Genomic DNA, 21039 nt, shown 5'->3' with positions numbered 1-21039 from the left:
TTTGTGAATGAATAAATGTAAAATATAAAATAATTGGTGAATAACGTTAAACGTTACAGGTTCGTTTCTAACTACCTAAAACAAAATAGTGATCGATGTTGGTTATTGATCAGTGCTAATTACTTTCCTTAAGTAATTTAATTTTCGTTTCAGTATTAACGAGTACGAGTAACAAGGGGTGAGACTTTAAAAAAGAAGAATCATTCAGGCGTTTTTGCATTTTCTTGTGTTGGAAGTTTCATTAATAAAATTTATATTAAAAAACGTAATGCTTTATAAATGATTAGCATATAAATGAAATTCACAATGATTGTTTAGCAAGAAATAAAATTTAGTTTGGTTATATCAATGATTGTATTAAAGAAATACGCATTTGCACGTTCTCTTCATGAATTTTAATGTTCTTGAAAAAAAAAAGAAAACCCCTTTAAAAGGAAAAACATTAGAAATCTTTTATAATATACTAAACTCATTTATCATATTTTTTATTTTCGTAAGACAACGAAATAATATGGATTCGAACGAAATTAAAGTGAACGACCATGATGTTGAAGAAAAATATAACGTCGAATCTAAGAACTCCAGCCGTCTTCATAAATTATACGGATAAATAAGTTTCATATTTTTATAAATAAAAAAAAAGCAATATTTTATTTTAAATATGTAATTTATAAATGATTTATCGCACGCGGGCGTGCCACTTCGTTGTAACATTTTCATTATATTATTTACGCCCGATTATGATGATTTTTTCGTACAATTTTATATTAACTTTGACTTTTTCAATTAGAAAGTAAATAAATTATAAATGAGTTTTATATAGAGGTTTTTTATATAGAGAGGTTTTACCATATACGATACGGTTTATTAATAAAAGATTTACTGACGCGTTTGTCCAAATTTAATTTAATTTCATTTCATTTCATTTCATTTCATTTAGTGTTAAGTAGAAGGTACAAATAATACTAATGAAAAAAAAACAATAATTGTTTGTGGTGAAAAACGCGTCAAAGAATGAATATAAGCAGTGTTAAATCAGTCATACGAATAAATTTTGGGTTTAAATGGGTTTATTGAAATACGTGGATCGTATCGGTGAAAGGTGAGAGGTTATATATTTGCAAAACAAGACACGTACACGAGTACCCAGCATAATAATTCGGTTACTAATCCCTTACGATGAACATCTTAGACAGTCTTGGTATACGATTTTAACGTCATTAACAAACAAATTACGCCAAGGTATCTACTAGAAGCTAGTATACGAATAACGCATCTTCAATGTAACACACTAATGTAAGTTACGCTCGAGAAACCTTGGTGAAATCTTGGTCCACATATTCTTGCTTTTTTTTCTTTTTCTTCTTCCTTTGTTTTAATTATTCTTAGAGTATAACTTTGATTAACAGGAAGGAAACGTGTATTCGTAGCGATCACCGTAACGAACACTGATCTCTTTTCATATACGTATAAATATGTATATAAGTTTTGTATATATATATTGTATTTATGTAAGTACATTTTGCATGTTGAATAAATTTTTATAATAAGAGAAAGATTGATCAATTTAATTGTTTATTTTTACGATGATAAAGTTGTCCTTTGTATCCTACTAGTACTTTTCAATTTTATTATTATTTTTTTTGTTTTTTTAGATTCGTTTTATATTAACCGACATTAATTCGATTCAATGTTAATTAGAATTTCTTTTCTTTTTTTAAATCGTTTCAATTAAAAAAATTATTCGTCGTATTGGCGTATCGTATTACAAAAAAAAAAAAAACGTCTATCGATCGTTTGCGTTTTCGTATATCGTAATATGTATTCGTTAAATTTCTTCCACCATTGTAACTTCAAAACCGAAAAACATTTTACCTTAGTCCCTAAAACGTGTTCTCTAAATTTCTAATAGAGTCGTGCGAAAACTCGGAATTCGCAATTTATATCGGGGTAGAAAATTTGCGGAATGGTATATACTTCAACTAACTTTATAGTACCACTTGAAAAAGCATGTTGCTCGGAAAAATTTCCAACACAGGTGTGTAAGCTCAATATCGAGTACACTAATAACGATTAAAGTACGATGAACGTAGAACAACTAAAATTTAACTATTTAATTATCAATAAAAAAAAAAGTCGACACAAATTATTCCAAGCAAATAATATTATAAAAAAATACGAGATTATATTATTAAATTATATAAATTCTTAATTATCTTAAATCTTTTTTGAAAACCCATTAAATCGATTAAAATAAAAACTCAACGAAATGTTCCAATTACCTTCGTATTCGTTTAAAAATATCTTCATGAAATAATATGACCGAATTGGATTGTATTATTTAAAATTAAAAAAAAAAAAAAAACCCCGCTAAATTAAATACTTTCAGCACGAATAGATTCACAAACGATCGAACGTTTCAATTACTTTCTTACGTATATAAAATCATCACGAAATAATAATTATAGAGATCGCGTGATTATTTTTTAATGGTTTCTGTTCATTTAAAAAACAAAAACAAAAACAAAAAGAACTCAGCAAATATTTCACGAATAAAAATTGGACCATTCCAATTTATCAAATTATCTAATTATTTTTATCAATAGAATGCTAAAATCATACGATTCTTTTCTTTTTAATCGCATCCATGATAATACTTTACGTGAACGTTGATAACTATAAAATATTGTAATAATAATGACAAATCGAATCGTAATTTACATTTAATAATAACAAAGCGAGTGCAATGTGGAGTCATCTCGTTCACACGCATATACTTTTAATTATACTATTACGTATTTACTATACACTTCGTAACTTTTCTTCCGTTCGACATTGAACTATTTTACTATTTCTATCGATACTTATTCAATCCTGTTACGCGCTTCTGCAATTTTCTTCGTCATTGAAGGACGTTATTACATTACGCGTTAATCCTTCACGTTAATGTCGTTAAGCTGGTTTCCGTGATGAAGCCAGCCGTGAGAAAATCCAATCAATAGATCGCTTTTTTATTTTTATTTTTTTTTTCTTAACATCTTATATATATATATATATTTTTATTTATCTCAGAATAATCGGAATACTTTAATTTGAGTAATGTTTTATTAATCATATTTGACTTCTTTTTCCAACTATAAAATCTAAAACGTTAAAACACAAATTTGTATTTATTGATTATCGTAAAAAAAAAAAAGTGAACGTTTTAATTATTATATATTACGACATATTTATATGATAATTAATTTAACGTTATTATAAATGTTTGTTTTTGTACAAACTATCGATTTACGTACGAATGTTGAATACGACATTAATTTAAATCAATGTTATATCATTTTGTAATGGGGTAAAATAATTTTGACCGATAATATAGATTCGAATATATGAATGTAATGTATATATGTATCATTTGTTTCCATTCAAAGCGTATTATTTGCTAACGTTAACGATCAGAGACGAACAGAAAATGAAGTACTCACCAAGTCTCATTCGATTTTAACGTCATTAAGGTTTGCAGCACGAGGTCATCATAGTAATTCTCGCGAGAATATTGGATCGTGTCATTTATCCTATCGTTTCAATCCTTTGTAAAGTTGATTGTTAAAGAACCATTCGTTTCGTGATTCGTCAAGTTAAAGGTGTGGTTTGTTTTCCCGGAAGGGGCAAGGTAAGAAAAAAAAAAGAATTGAAAAATGAATCACGAAACTATTTCATTTTCGTTGTCCTCTATGAGTTACATTTTTATCGTTCGTTGAGACAACGAGCACAAACACACACGTACACACACAAACATATATACAAATACACGTTAAGTTATATTAACAGGTAAATATTTCAACATTTTTAATGAGACACGTTGATTATGCGATGTGTTCAAGCTGCTTATTAATCATTCTTTTGTAAATCAATGGTACACACATATATATACTTACATACATACAGATACAGATAGATATATCTGTAAAACAAAAAAATAGTAATATAAGTCTGAAGATATTTCGAATAATTAGAGTAATCCATTAATTTCATTTTGCACATCGCCAACTACGATCTCGATCTTCATTTTCTTTCCCTTTCTTTTTCTCATTTCCCTACTTTTTTTTTTTTTTTTCATCCTTTCCAGCTCGTTATTTCTCGTATGCTTTCTTTATTAAAAAAATTGCGTTTCTACTACAGGGTATGGAGGGGGGGGGAGGGGGGAGGAAGGAGGTATATCTGATGCGCGTGAAATGAAAATGTAATTAGTCGTTTAAATATTTCATGTAATTGAAACGATAATTAAAATCATAAGAAATAAGCAAAAATGGAGTTATATCTGACATATTAATACTTTATAAATGTAATGTAATAAATAACAATGAATTAAATGTTACGAAGAGAGAGATTAAATGAAATCGATAAAGTTTGCAAAAATTACGAAAATGATTTGACTGTGATGATATTTATGGTTGGAAAACGATTCGATGGGATAATTTTTAACTCTTTAAATAGGTAAGAACGAAATATCACCGTGACAATTCGATAAAATCAATTGTGATAGTAGAAAAGAGAGATAGAGAAAAAATAAAGAAGGGGAAGAAGTACAGACAACGGAAGCATGAACAAATAAATAAACAGAGAGACAAGGAGACAGAGAGAGATGAGTATACAGATAGACAGAGACAAACAAACAAGGGAATGAAATAAAACGAGGAGAGGGGGAAGGGAGAAAGGAATAAATAAATAAAACAAAAAAGAGAGATAGATAGATTAGACGGTTTTAGACAGAGACAAACAGTTAAGGTAAGGAATAAGAGAGAGAGAGAGAGAGAGAGAGAGAGAGATAGATTGGAGTAAATATATAAAAGAAAATCCACACATTTAAAGTAAAAAATAAAAAGAAAAAGAAATACAAATAATTGCAGAAGAAAAGAAAAAAATCAAAGGTTAAAAAATCGAGAAAGAAGATATTTAATATCCAAACGCGTATTAAAATTAATTTGGAATTTTTAATTAAAATTTTCTATTTGATATTAATCTTTTGTTCTTGCCATTAAGACTTTTTACGATCATAATAATTATGAATATTATATTACTATTATTATTTTTAAAAATATTTATTTTATTTAAACGAGTATTTTTTATTATTTGTATTTAATTGTAAACAAATAAATAAATATAATTTTATTTATTAAGGACCAATCGTGTACGATCAATTTGATAAAAATATAATTATCATAATTATTGTATTATTTAAACAAATACAAAATTTCCTATCATTTTTATTCAATTGTAAAAAATAAAACAAATTTAACTTTATTTCGTATGATCGTTAATATATATAAACTATATTGGTAGATTAAATATTTTAATAACGAGATAAAACTTGGTAGTAAGGATTTTTAAGCGCGGAAGCTGAGTGCCAACTGGAATAGATCTTAAGATACGATTTATAATGAAGGCAGAGGTGCTACACGATTGCAATGTCCTGCTTTAAGACGTGGGAACAGGAACGTGTAAATACGTCGGATCGTTAGTGAGTGAGTGGTGACTCGTTCCATTTTTATTTCTCTCTCTCTCTCTCTCTCTCTTATTCATTTTCATCTTATCCCTACTTTAGAAGACTATTTTCTCGGAGAATTACGGCCACCCTATGCTAATCGACCCTTGCACAAGGCGGCTTCAAGCTAATATCAAAACGTATAACCCTCATTTCTAACTTCTATCGTTTATTTTCTTACCATCGTGAGACGAAATTTGTTCACGAGCGCAATTGGTGGTCTTTAAACTCACGTTGATCTGATTTATGCAATTCAGATTTCGATGCATGTTAAGAAAATCATGTTTCATGTGAGAACGTTGAAATAATTCACAAAGTAATTTCTTAGTTTTATCGATTTTTTTCATCGATAATATATCAAAGTTTAAAATATATATATATATATATTTAATATAATTTTATATATTTAATTAATTTTATAGTTATAGATAGTTTAATTTTAAGAGTGTTGATAATAATTGGTTAGAGGGGTGAGTTGAGAATAAACCAAAAATGTGAGATAAATATAAGCGAAATAATGATAAGACATTGTAAAAAACTTTGTAAGTTGTGCAATAAAAACCTGATTATATATATATTTAATTAATTTAATTAATTATTTATAACTATTTAATTAAAACACATAAATGTAAAAAACAATGTAATTCCAACTGTCGTTCGTTAATTTTTCTTTTCTTTTACTTTCAATAAACAAAATTTGACATAAATCTAAAAAATGTCATCCAATTAATACGATACAAATTGATCATACATTTAAAACTCCTCCTTCTCATTCTAATTTTTATTCCTTCTCCCTTTCTACGAGTGAAATGCTCGAGAAAGGGTTACGAAATCTTCACGTAACTGTGATAGTTCGTTGGAAATTTTGTACGTACGCTATGAATACGAAAGAAGAAGGATATCGGGAAGTGATGTGATTGGGAGGAAGAGAAAAAGAGAGAAAACAAACAAACAAACAAATAAAAAAAAAAAGAAATAATGGAAGTGGTTCTTCTTCCTCTTGTCAACGACTAGAAGACAACTATGATTATTCAATTGGTATAGTATAGTAGTATTAGTCGTAGTAGTTCTCGTTGGTTTCACTTCTTACAAAGTAGTTTAGAAGTGTTTGTTGTATTAGTCTCGCATGAAATCGAACTAGGGAGCAGTCATACATTAACTATTCACAACCTCGTACGTTACACACGCTTCCTTTCTTAACCGGCTTTGAATAACAAGTGTACATCATCATCTCCAGCCTGCACTTCTCTTTTCTAATCTTGGCCATATCTAACGAGAATATTGGCATGCTTCTTTCTTCCACGTTTTCACTAAAATTTATGCGATAGTTTCAAACGTTACTATAGTATCACCAATTTTTTTTTTACGTGCAATTTAAATTTAAATCAATTCTATATCACGATTTTCAATGAAATATATATTTATTTTTTTTCCCTTTTACTTAGGTGCAATGCAATATGTTTTATTTTTTTTTTATTTTTAAAATAATACATTTGTATATTAGTCATTATATTGGATTATATTATATATTTTATTAAAAAACACTTCGTCTCTGATATCACGTTAGTTGTTATTTAATTGTCAATTTTAATTTAACCCTTTTGTTTGTTTGTTTGTATGTTTGAAATAAATTTTTTCTTTTATTAATAATCGCATTTTAATAGGTAACAAATATTATCGATGATATAAAAAAAAAAAAAAAATGCTAACGGTATGATCGAAGACATACCGTGTATACGTGACACGAATCACAATGAATCATATTTATTCTACGTGCTCGATCAATGAAATCAACGACGAGTAGTAGTAAAACGAAGTGTCATGATCTATCGAACGATCGATTATATACTCGCTTCTCACGCTTCGACAAAATAACGAGTTTAAAGATAGTAATAAAAGAAGACGAAGGAGAACTGGTTGAAACGTGAGATTAAACTTGAGATAATTACCTTGATGAAACAAACCTATTACAATAAGAGAGTATATATCAATAATTCGTACTAAAAACAATAAATATATAAAACAATTCGTCCAAGACATAAGTAGTATAAATATTCGGATAGTAATATATATATTAAAGATAGTAAATATTATAAAATATTTTAAATAATTTAAAAACAAAAAATACAAAATATATCAATTTTATCAAGAAAAAAATGAAGAAACACGTTGCATAGGTAATAAAAATAAATGTTATAGAATGTGTAAAATAAATAAAGGCGTGAGTAAGGGGGAAAAAAAAAAGAAATTAAATGTTACAAAAACAACAAGGAGGATATTATATAAAAGTGATCAAAAATCCCGATTAAAAAAATTAAATTGCACGAAAACTGTTATCGACTTTTAATTCACGCACCTTATATATCCTTGACTAAAAGAAAGAAAGAAAGATAGATAGAAGAAAAAAAATTACTCGACACTGACTTTATGTTAGACTAAACTAAACGGCAAGGTAGAAAAAGTTGGCCTCGGTGAAGCAAAGCCTTCGCTTCGCACACTATAAGCAAGGTACTAGAGTAGAAAAAAGAAAAAAAAAAAGAATACAAAGACACGGTTCGTGTCATTCCATAGGCCCGTGCCAAGGATACGTCGAAACATTTCTTCTTCTTCTTCTTCTTCTTCTTCTCTTCTTCTTCCTTCTATTTTATCACTCTCTCTCTCTCTCTCTCTCTCTCTCTCTCTCTCTCTCTCTCTCTCTCTTTCTCTCTCTTTTTCTCTCTCTCTTGGATGACTTTTATTTTCACACGATTGTATTGAAATTACAACATTAAACAATGCATTGTGTAATTCAATCGACGTAAGTGCAACGAAGATAAAAACCTATATGATTTTCAAGACATATGAGAGTGAGAAAGAGAGAGAGAGAGAGAGAAAGAGAGAGAGAGAGAGAGAGAACGATAAAAAAAAAAATAACAAACAACAAGACGACGATATTACACGCATATTTGCTTCCGTTAAACGCTACTACAACGATCTAACTTCGACGTACTATAAAACGTTTATAATAAACGTATCTTTATCTAACAATTGATTAAATAGTAGTATAATTATTTTTCCAACATTTTTAATCGGTCTATCTAAGTTGATTCGTAATCAAGAATCTGGTAATAAGATTGAAGTTACATTAAATCAACAATCTTTTAATCTTAAAATGATATGAAAACGAGGAGCTGTTGATGTTATGCTTCAAGAGTATTTGATGTATCATTATATCGTAGATTTTCAGGGTCCTATGAGTTGGAATATTTTATTGAAAGGATCTTAAAGATAAGAATAAGAGAGTAGGAGGAATAGATTATTTCCATTTCATATGTGTTGTCGAATGCAGCGTGGGAGCTAAGCTTTCCATAGGTTTTAAAATGTTAGTACGATGCACGTCTATACATGTGTGTATATATTCGAGTTGGCGCAGCTATGGTGTAGTTTGCCATACATATTAAATACCGTAAGTAACCGTGCACACCGTTTTCGACACACATGTCACGTTCCTTTTATCGATATGTAACTATATCTGTGACTGCGATCCACCCTCTTTTCTATTACGGTCACGAGGCAACCTTTCACGGTTGTTAGAATCGTAAAAGTATGGGCGACTTTTAAAAGAATTTCTTTCTTCCTTTGGAAAAACAAGAAGAGAAAACTTATATCGATCGATAAATCGATATATAATAACGAACAAAATTCGATTGAAACATTTATCATCGGTTATTTTAATAGAAAAAATATTTCATTAATTTTTATCTTATTGTATATATTATCTAAAATAATTAATACCTCTCGATAAAATTTAACTTCGAGAGTATCTAATTAAAAAAAAAAAAACTTAATAATTCGTACGCGTAATTTATTCATTTTATCGAAGATATTCTTTTCTTTTCTAACGTATCGCTTTTGAATTACTTTTGAAAAAAACTCGTATCACGAATAGTACGAAAAATATCGTATTTAAAAACTTGGAAATTTTTTTTATTTTAACGTGTTACTTATTTATTTTATCGAAAATATTCTTTTCTTATTATTAATTTTGTTGTTTTGAAAAATCATTGTAACAAAATTCTTACACATAGAAAATATTCAATTTCGAATGTTAATTCATCGAATCGATATCGAATGAGAAGAATAAGAATTTCTTTAAAAAAAAAAAAAAAAAAAATAAAAAAACGTTAAACAATAAAAAGTCTTACATTTATTGTTAGATGAAAGTGTGCTCCTAAGTAAGTGGTGTGATGCTGTTATGTCGTAGGGGACATTGACATTGATGATAAAAGCATACGTAAAGGCTTTCATTTTTGTTGTTGTCTTCTTTTCCAAGTCAATCCCCCATGTAACGAAACACCACGAACGTGGTTTCTTCGTGACATACCGCAACACCTATTTGTTGTATATGTATATATACATTGGAAATGATTGAATACATACACTCACATATGTTTAATAGCAAACGTGATACGGAAACATTCGATACATCTCGTGGATTCAGATGTTGTTCGTAGCTTTCACGGCCGTGGAAATTCGTTCAAAAATCGGATCGATATATTTACTTTGACTGGAGTAACAAAAAATATAAAGAAACAGAAAAAAAACAAGAAAACAATAGCACAATTTCGTTCTCGAAATCGAAAATGACGTAGGATACGTGTTATGTACATACTTATTTAGTATACACAGTTACTACTCTGATCTTCCGGCCAATGCTCGGACAATAAAACACTTTCACGAGAGACTACGAGCTAAGAAAATACACGTATAATGATTAATATTTATAAGACTGTTCTATTTTTATTTAAATCTTTCGAAGAACGCGTTAGAATATATTTTTTTCTTTTTTTGTTTCTCTTTCATTCACTAGTAAAAACAAGAAATAAAAAGCAAAAGCAAAATATATATACGTATACATATAAATATTTATATATACAGGATGTAAATAAGATTATTAATCGTGAAATAGAAAAATGGAATCTTTTTTATAACTAATTACAAACTTTTGACTCTAAAATAAATTTAATTATCCCATAGATATGAAACTTCGTTTAATCCAAAAGATAAACGACAAAACGCGTTATAATAATTTAATCGATCAATAAAATCATATATTATTAATATCTAATTAAATATCTGTTAAATAATAAAACAAATAATATTTATTTACCATTTTTTAACAGAACATAATTTTGATAGGTATTTGATTTAAATACATCCCGTAAATTGTAACTCGCGGTTAGTTCGAAAGTAAAGACTTGAATGGCAGATGTGTATTACACACACATACAATAATACGTACACCATTGAAAAGTATACTTTTCTCTGTATCGTTTATGAGATTCTAAACGACAACACAACAACGTGGTACGATTTTAAACGGTAGGATGAATCTTTTCCTTGTAAAACGAGAAGTCGAGTAAACGTGGAAACGGTTATTATATTCGATCTTCATCATGCAAGGACATTGCCGTCTGGGTTGGGTAAAGTTAACGAGATAATATCCATAAGAAGCTGGTGCGAGGTAGTCATTAAATAAGAATATACCTGGTTACTTCTGTTGCCTTTTGTTTTCCATGCATTTTGATACTAACCGATTTTGAATCGTTATGAAAGCAAATATACATACTTCCTTTGCATTATAACATAAGAATGCAAATTGTTAGGTGAAACGACGAAATGAGATGCCTGTTTTAAAGGGAAATTACAATCTTACAATTTTAAAACGAATAACAACGAGTTCGTAGTTGCAAAATTTCATCGAATATTAACGTTCGTGATTTTTCATTAATTTCAAATAAAACAGAAAAATAATAATTATCATCGTCAAGGTCGATTTTAGAGTACTCACAAGATTAACGTGAAATAATGAATAAATTAATTTTACAAAGAGCGGTAAGACAGTTATTAGTGGGAATAATTTGATTAATATAGAAAAAAAAAAAAAAAGGAAAAATAAAGTTTCCTTTTAGTGAATAGAAACGAAGTAAGGATCTATCTTCTTCTTTTTCTATTTGTCTTTCTTTTATTCTATTCACATTCTTCCTCGTTCTAGATATCTACTCGATGAAAAGCTACTTCCACTATCGACAATTGAATTTTCTTTTATTTTTTTTTTTTTTTTTTTTTCTAAGGTCGCGAAAACCTGGAATGAAATTATAATATTGTCGTAATTTTAGTTAACTAAAGTGGATCGATATGTGAAAAGAAATGATGTACATATATATATATATATTATAAGGAAGAGGAGATACAGGAAGAAAAATGGAATAGAATTTGTTAGGTTTTATTTTCTTAAACAACACATTCGTATATATATATATATATACATACACATATATTTTTATTATACGTATGCGAGGATTGAAGAAAGTAAGGAATAATAAAAAGTTGACGAAATTGAAACTAATTCGGTGGAGTAGTGCGCGAGTGAATTGTATACCTTATGAAACATGATTGCCCACAGGACGTAAGAACTCCAACGGATAATAAGTAACTGCGTAAGAGAATAATAAAAGAAAAAAAAAGAAAAAAAAAAGAAAAAGGAAGAAATATTTTATCGAGGCTAACGTTGGAAGAAAGCTTGTAATATTTCTTTTAAAGTTAACGAAATCGTCCAAGGAAACGTATAAGATAGTAACGTTCAATTACAGGATTCTCATAGCAATGTCATTCGCGTAATAAAAACTACTACTCGTAACCATTTAATAAGAAGTAGGAATAATTGACTATTACGCGTTCGAAAAAATATATTCCCAAACCCGTCGTCCACATTTCCCATGCGTCGAAATTTGTGTGTATAAAAAAAAAAGAAATTATTACAAAATTCATTCGTTCGTTGTATAACGTGCCCGTGATAACGAGAACCTTTGAAAATACAAACGGAACGCGTGATTCAACTTTTGGCTAACTCGAAACTCATGAATATAGTCAAAAGTTATTGGCCAATAGAACGTTCAGAAAACTAAAGTTACTTCCTTTATAGTGTTTAATCTCATCTCTTTCTCTTTCTCTCTCTTCCTGTTGGGTTCGTTAAAATTCGAACGTTGTTACGTATATTTATACTGAAGAAACTTTATTTTTAGTTTATGAAGTTTTAAGGTAGTCCTATTTTAACCGTGATTATGAACCGAAAATGAGAAATCTTTCGTTTTTCGATAAAAACCCAATTACGAAATGAGACCGTTGAATAAGATTTTTGAAAATTTGAATTGGCTGCTAACGAGTGAAAATATTCGCGTTTATTATGCTAATCAAGTCTTTATTGCAAAATATTACTTTTTCTTTTTTCTTTCCTATTAAACCGATACAGAGATAATTTCTTCTATTATAAATATCGTAAAGAATTAACAAATTTTTAAAAACAAAAAAAAACAGAGAAAAGATCACAATATTTCTAAACGATGAAAAATAATTTGTTATTATTTAATTCTTGCTTCCTAAAATTTCTACGTTGATTGTATTGTATATAAAACTTTTGAAATTTTTCTCTTTTCCCCCCTTTCAGCCTTCTCCCCTCCCCCAGAATACAAACGAAGAGAATTTCCATAAAAATAGAAAAAAAATGAGAATACAAAAATAAGATTTAAAAAAACACTCAGAATCGTTCACGTTCGAAAAGAAGGAAAAAGTTTTACATACTAACGTGGTTCATCGCGTTTCGGTTGCGTGTACCACGTGCCACTAAGTGTTCTACCTAACACAGGTAAAAAAAAAAAAGAAGAAGGGGCTGCGATTGCAAGCAAAAGATAGAGAGAGAGAGAGAGTGAGGGAGTGAAAGAGAGAAAGAAAATACATGAAGAGGAAGGGAGTAAAAAGAGGAGGTTCGAAGGAGAGCTTTTGCCCGGAACGAAAGCATAGTTGGTGGGAGATGGATATAAGCACATCGGTTCGAGAATAATGCTATCAGTGACTTCGTGTTCTCTCGCATAAAATAACCTAAGATAGAAAACTGAAAACTTTTTTTTTGTTCTTTTGTGAAAAGAAATTCATCATGTTTAAGGTACGAACAAATTTCATCATATTCGTTGTCATTTTTCTTTCTTTTTATTTTTTAATTTTTAATACCCCTACAATTATAATTTATCTCACATATACAATATACTAATGCAAGTATATACAATATATTTGTTTAATTTTTTTGTATACAAATAAATATTTCAACGTTTATTATCATGCGTGACTGTAATTATGTGGCAATTGACTAACAATAAGATACAAATTTTTATAATAATATATATATGTATGTGTCATGTGCGTATCAATCTTTATTCCAAAATATTACTTTCGTTAATCTTTTTTTTTTTTTTATAAAAACTGTAAACAATTTCTTATATTACAAATTGTTATTTCATTCTAATCGTATATTATATGAATTCTTATCTTATACGCGTTATAAGTAATATAAGATAAAAATAATATAACATAATTGTGATATTATAAATAATAAAATCAATTGTTGTATAATTTTCTTTTTCACTTATTGTTAGTCCAATATTGGTAACTATCGACACAGATGAATTTATAACGACTACTTATTTCTTTTTCGTTTTGAAAATATATTTTTGTTAATGTGTTTCACTTATGGGTGACATACAAAAGACGGAAATTATTTGAAGATTTAGAACCCTCGTTTTGTTCCTGCCAATAGTCATTTCAACCCTCGTGCTTCACTCATATAATACTTCTTCCTTTTTCTTTAGCTTGTTTCTTTCTTTCTTTCTCTTTCACTCACCCTCTTTCTCTCTTTCTCTATCTCTCTTTTTCGTACAAATCATATTATATATATTTGAGAAAGAAAAATCGTTACCCGGATGTTGTGTTTTCTTACTATAAACGCGTGTACGTTTCTTTCCTTCATTTTTTTCACTTTTTTTCTACACCACCATCTTTCATTTCACACCTCTTCAACACCAATATATTATATTCGAGAATATAATATTAAATCAGGTTGATATATATTTTTTTTTTCACTTTCTTTTTATTGTTTCATTTCAAATCTGTTTCCGACAAAAAGTTCATACGTCATAGTTAATTCCATATGTTTTTTTTTATTTTTTAATAACTTTTTATTGAGAATCTTAATTTCGAATGATAAGTTTTTGATTACTTCTTCTAATTTTATTTCTCCATAATGCATACGTATATAGATATATAGTAACGTAGTACGTGTGATTATGAGATAGAAATGTAAATAAGAATGTATAATATGACAGAAGAAAGAAAGAAAGAAAGAAAGAAAAAAAAGAGAAAGATAGTTAGCAGGTACTTTAACCATTTGAATTTCAAACGAATAGTCCATAGGAAAGTCTGTAACAAATCTTTCTCACCGATATAATATCTTTCTCGTAGTATACTTTTCGATTGTATTCTATACGTGTACACCATTTACTTACAAAACAATAATTATTATTGCTAGGAGTGAAAGAATAAAAAAAAAAAAACAAAAAAGAAAAAAAATTGCCAAGCAATAAATCCACTCGCTTTAAATCAAAGTGCAAAGTTTGACACAGTTATTGTCAAATCGTGAAAACAAATTTCCTATGATTTTTCCAATAAAATAATGAGAAAGAGAGAGATAGATAGAGAGACAGAGAAAAAGAAAACTAGACAGACCTCTCTAACTATTTCCAAAAAAAAAAAAAAAACTCATATCAAACTTTGAAGTTCGATTAAAGGTGTATCAACGTATCACGTGAATAGGAAATGACATTTCTCTACTTTTCTTTATATTTCAAGTGTTATTACATTCTCACGATAGAAAAATAATCCAAAAAAGATGAGACAAAAAGAAGGAAAAAAAAAGTTCGCGTTAAGAGTCTACGTATTTAGTTTTGATTCAACGTCAAAATACGAAATGATATATTTTATTCTTTCGCGAAATAACGAATAAAGAAGTTTCCTTTATACGAATCCTTCGGGAAGGCGATAAATCAAAAGTAGGAAATGGATAAACTGATGCCTCTTCGTAAATAGACTTCTCAAGGAGAATATTTGATGCATAGTTTGAAACAACTTGCTGCGAAGAGATACTATGAAATTTATGAAACTTTTCCCTTTCCTTCCCTTCCCTTCCCTTTCCTTCCCTTCCCTTCCCTTCCCTTCCATTCCCTTTCTTCCGTTGTTAGGTTCCACCATAGAGACGATGTGTTGCATTTATCGTATACGTGCGGTTCTTTTTCACGGATCGATAAATATCTTATCGTTTATAATTCGTAGAAAGAAAAAAAGAAAATGATCTTTTTAAAAAGATTCCTAGATTGATTAAACAAATAGTTATAATAATTATAATAATAATATAACCATATAAGAAACGTAATACGTGTATATTATAAACGTTCGTACGTAAAAAAAAAAAATGCATCGTTAATTAATTTATTAAATATAAAATATTTTTTACATGTTCAAAATATTATAAACGTGTATATTTATTTTCTATAATAAAAAAGTAATAATAGAAAATTAACTCGTACGAAATGCATACGCGTGAAATTACGTAATTTGACAAAACCAATAAATATATATAGAAATTTGTTAAAATATTATCCTTATTGTTAATTAAAAAAAAATAATAAGAAATAAATATATAACGGACTTACTTTTATCTACGCTCGTAATAAACGACAAAGAAAAAAATCATGGCACAATTGTTTGTTCGACAATTATTTTTTACCTTTTCAAAATAATGTGAACGACAGATGACAGTTTAAAAAAAAAAATAGAAAAAAGAAACAAAAAGCGGAAAGAAACGCGTTGGAATTGTATTTTGATTATTATTTGTTGTTTTGCCTTTTCTTTTGTTTTTTATTTTTCGTAGATTTTGTACCTGGTCTGTGCCATGTTCGCGTGGTGCGAAGGGATTCTCGTGAGTGGTTACAACGGAGGAGCAGCCGGTCACACGGTTCCTTACGGTGATTACGAAGGCCTCGATGGGGGATATGCTGGATCTTCGGATTACGAGGGACACGTTGTTCTACCAACTATTGCAGTTCCGGTGCACGCGGTCTCGGCCGCACCGTTACACGCCGATTCATCCTTCGATCATACTTTCCATTCCTACAAACAGCATCACGCCGACAAGGACCACGACTATTACGTAAGTTTCTTTCTTTTTTCCTTTTTTATTACTTTGTCTACTTCCGTCAATTAATATTATTGAATCATTGAGATCATAGTATGCTTATATAGAAACCATTTATATCACCATTAAAAAAATATTTACTTTCCGTCTAGGTATACGTTTATATATATATATATTATATTTTTTATATTATATTTATTTTATTTTTATATTTTTATATTATATTTTTCTCTCCCCCTCCCTCCCAGAAAAAATAATAGCAAATTAATTATTTACCTTTTAGGTTCATTATTATCGAGTTTAATGAAAATATTTTCCATCACAATTTGCATAAAATATTCTCTAAACTCGTCTTTAAATAATTGATTTTTAAAATGAGAGGTATAGGGGGCAGGAGAAAGCAATCGATATCTTATTATTATATAATCAGTTAACGATCAAGTAACATTTTTGCATGAAATATTAATGAAAAAGACAAGAAAAAAAAACAGCACGTGTTCATAAAATCAACATAATCCTAAATAAAGGTTGGTTTCCCCAACAACAAAAATATCGCTAAAAGTGAAAATTTCAAAAAATACGTACGACACGCTTATTAGTTGCTCTCTTTTATTTTTTATTTTTTTTTATGAAACGAAAGAAGTTAAAAAGAGTCAGGTTTTATAACGTGTTTTGCTGCGTGTTCTTTTTAAAACGCACGCTGTTTTCACATATGTTAAATAGAGACTCGACTGTGTGTCACCATAAGAACTCACACACGTAAAAAGAAAGAAAAGAAAAAGAGACTAGGCAGGTTGACTGTTATCTTGTTTTGTAACTCCTCTTTTTCCGTGCTGCATCTCATTTCTAACGTCGACGACGTTTCGCGACGCCCATTGTCGTCGCTTTCTCGCGATGTTAATTGAATACCAGTAGCGAAATATCGTTGGCGAACGTTACCGAACGAACTTACTATAGTTTCACGAGAGTAATAACGACAACAACGACAACAACAACAAGCCGAGATGCTTCCTTGCTTGGCTTTTTAGTTACGAACTTTGTTAGACACATGCACACATTGAAAATATCACGTTGAAACTTTTTCCCACGACATTTTCATTCATTCGTTTTATTCTTTTTTTTTTTTTTTAAATTCATACGTATATCTCATTGTATTAAATCTCACTTAAATGATTAGATCAACTAAATAAGGTGAATGTTGAAATTATAAAATTACGAAGTTCGAGGTTGAATCTTAATACTCGTGTCGGATCAATTAATTATAATACAATTAATCGTTCATTTGACCAAAAATAAATTAATCATAATTAATTTAAATCCATGATAAATGAGATTTATTTATATTTCATATATTATTATTAGAATAAATAATGAGATAAAAAATCAAATTAAATATTGTATCAATGAAATGTTATTATTTGTGAAAAGTCTGTGTTTATAAAAGATACAAGCCTAAAATGATAAACAAAAAAAAGCCAATAAAAGTTGATCGTTTGATCTTCGAAGCCGGTTGGGGCGCACCCAGTGCAACAACATTGATCTTACGCAAACACGTTTCGTTTCAGTCGCACCCTAAATACACCTTCAACTATGGTGTACACGATCCGCACACTGGTGATGTAAAGACCCAACACGAAGTCCGTGACGGTGATGTAGTTCACGGTTCTTACAGCGTCAACGAGCCCGATGGAAGCGTAAGAATCGTCGAGTATACTGCTGACGATCATAACGGATTCAATGCTATAGTTAAAAAGGTTGGACCAGCTATTCATCCAAAACCCGTACCAATCGCTAAATACGTATCATCGCCAGCATATTACAATCATTACGATTAGAAACGGAAATTATTATTTGTAGATGATTAATTAAGATATATTGTTTATTTAATTTTATTCACACAGTGCGCAATGTCCTGTAAGAAAAAACATTACATACTTTTTTAATTTGTTCTATCTCCCATCTCTCTCTCTCTCTCTCTCTCTCTCTCTCTCTCTCTCTCTCTCTCTCTCTCTATTTTTCTCTTTTTTTCTTTTTTCCTTTTTGAATGTACCTCAATTCGCGCCAAATGTTTTACCGGGCGTCCGCCATATTGACTACTCGAGTAGAGTTCTCCTCGTGTAATGTTGTAAATGTAACGAACGTTTAACTATCCGTCCATCGTAATGATCAACTACTAATGTAAGATCTTACGAAAGTACTTTTCTTATGTCGAATAAAATATTTAATTATATTTATATAGAAATATTGATATCGTTTAATTCTTTTTTTTTTTTCTTATTTTCTATTTAATCTAATATGAAATGGTTTTATAGGTTAAGTGAAAAAATCTTCCCAACTTACGACGACAAATTTAAAAAATAAACAAAAAGTAATTATTTTCGATATAAATCATCCATCCAAAAAAATATATTTTAAATGGATAAAATTAAAAAAAGATCGATTTATTAACGATTCCTTTCAAATAATTTTACATAATCTTTTCGTTAGATAAATTTGATGATGATCTGCGATTAAGAAAATCTATTTAAATAATTATGAGAGAAAATATCTTTATGTTATAAACAAATATACAAGTAACAAATACTTTTAAAATAGATTAAAATTGTAGCATACTCGATGACATTTGGTATAATTAAAATAAAAAATGAAAAAAAAAAAAAAGAAAATTACGAAAATGCGACTTTTTCAATCGGATTCTAGAAAGCGTCAGGTCATTACCTGCCCCCGAGAAAACTCGTTATTTTTTTGCTCTCCTGTGCATTTGTATCGTATTTTCACGGTATCGATACAGTCGACATAGTATTTACTACGTAAAAGTATCTAACTTTGAGATAGAAAAGCCATTGCTTTCGTCGCGAAAGAATTCCCTCTAGAAAAGAGATTTTGATTTCGTTATTCGAGCGGAAATAAAGTTGGAATCAAAGAGATTTGACGTTGTTGGTAAGATAGAACGAATCTAGCGTGAAACCGAAGAGAGTTTTTTAACATCATAGATAAGGAAAGGAAATACTATATATATACAAAAATGTATAGTATATACAGTGTCAGACAAAAGTATTGGCATAAACTAAAAAATTCGTCTGTAATTATCGTTAATAGTACATTTTTTAATAGATACGATTTGTTTGTTTAATTTTCATCTATCAACGAATTTAAAGTTTAAATGTATACTGACAATAAATATAAAATAAATGTGTTTATAAATTAATAATTATTTTTAACACTAATATTGAACCTTTCTAACATTTTTCATTAATATTTTTTTTTTATCGTAAATTCATTTCATCTCTCTATCCACCTTTCAATTATCAACTGAAGAGATATTTATTTTTGCAATAAATTATAAAAAAAAAAAACAATTGTACTTTTAACAAAGACTTACATAAGGTTATAAGGATAATTTTGTTTGTTGCAATACTTTTGTTCGATACTGTAGATCCAACATAAACGTATAAAGGTTTGAAAGAGCGTTCCTAAGTAAGTATGTAGAAACAACCTTGAATGATACTACGATAAACGAATCGTTAAATACAAAAATATTGTCGTAAAGTATCGTTAACTTACAGATGAATGTATGACTTAATGTAAAAAAAAATAGCGTTATGACTCAAAGAAGATATTTAAATTCCACTCGAGTGAGAAAAAGTGGTCCTAAAATGTTGGAGAAAAGAGATGAACAATTTTTTGTCTTCTTTTTTTTTATATATCGAATAGCGCGATTTTTCAAAATATAAGACGAACGAGAGTAGTAAAATTTGTCAAATTTTTATTTCGACTCATTTCGCAAATGAATAAAATTATAATAAATAAAATTGGATTCATTTAAAAGAAAAAAAAAAAAAAAGAATATTCTTTTTCGATTACTATAATACGCAGGGTAGAGATAAAATCCCCGCATAAACGTAGAAACGGTTGCTCAACTCGCATGATTCCTATCTTCCGCTTGTCGTGTGTATAATGAATGATTATAATCATTTCTCGTAAATGAAAATAAAAAGTATAGAGGTAAACTTTCGCTTTCGTTTGAAATCATAATATTTCGTTGTGTATCATCTTTAATTGTTCATCTTATTTTCCGTAAAGTCAATTAAAAATTTTAAACGCCGAGAAGGAAGAAAGTTTTAACGAGAATTGTTTAAAAAGTTATTCTAGAATTTTATTAAAGAACAATACACAATTACAGAATTGGATTAATGTCTCGATTGAAATGTCTAGTTAGTTTGATTTTTATTATCGAAATCTGTAAATTCTCGAAACGAATTAATAAAAATATAACAAAAGAACAAAAATGTTAAATAGATGGATAAATGTAATTAAAATGATCAAATTTTATTATATATGTATTAAATTAAATTAAACATATATTATATATGTAATTAAATGATCAAAGATTGTTCCCCAGAATTTAGAATTGAACAAAAGAAAGTGAATATTTTAA

At 28.7% G+C, this 21039-nt stretch overlaps 2 protein-coding genes across 2 annotated transcripts in view; one reads left to right on the top strand and one right to left on the bottom strand.

Moving 5' to 3' along the window:
* The window catches only part of LOC106793708 (sorting nexin-4-like), a 51926-nt gene extending 35439 nt beyond the window's left edge, over positions 1 to 16487 (top strand). Inside the window, exon 11 of the mRNA XM_014760853.1 lies at positions 16338 to 16487. Coding sequence (XP_014616339.1) covers positions 16338 to 16389 — 52 coding nt within the window. The 3' untranslated portion in view covers positions 16390 to 16487. The remainder of the gene's footprint in view (positions 1 to 16337) is intronic.
* Positions 1 to 21039, bottom strand: part of LOC106793706 (neutral ceramidase) — a 35300-nt gene that overhangs the window by 6936 nt on the left and 7325 nt on the right. The window lies entirely within an intron of this gene.

Source organism: Polistes canadensis, unplaced genomic scaffold (assembly GCF_001313835.1).
Source record: "Polistes canadensis isolate GaletaPanama2010 unplaced genomic scaffold, ASM131383v1 scaffold_17, whole genome shotgun sequence".
NCBI classification, from domain to species: Eukaryota; Metazoa; Arthropoda; class Insecta; order Hymenoptera; family Vespidae; genus Polistes; species Polistes canadensis.
This window is presented reverse-complemented; position numbering and strand designations above follow the sequence as displayed.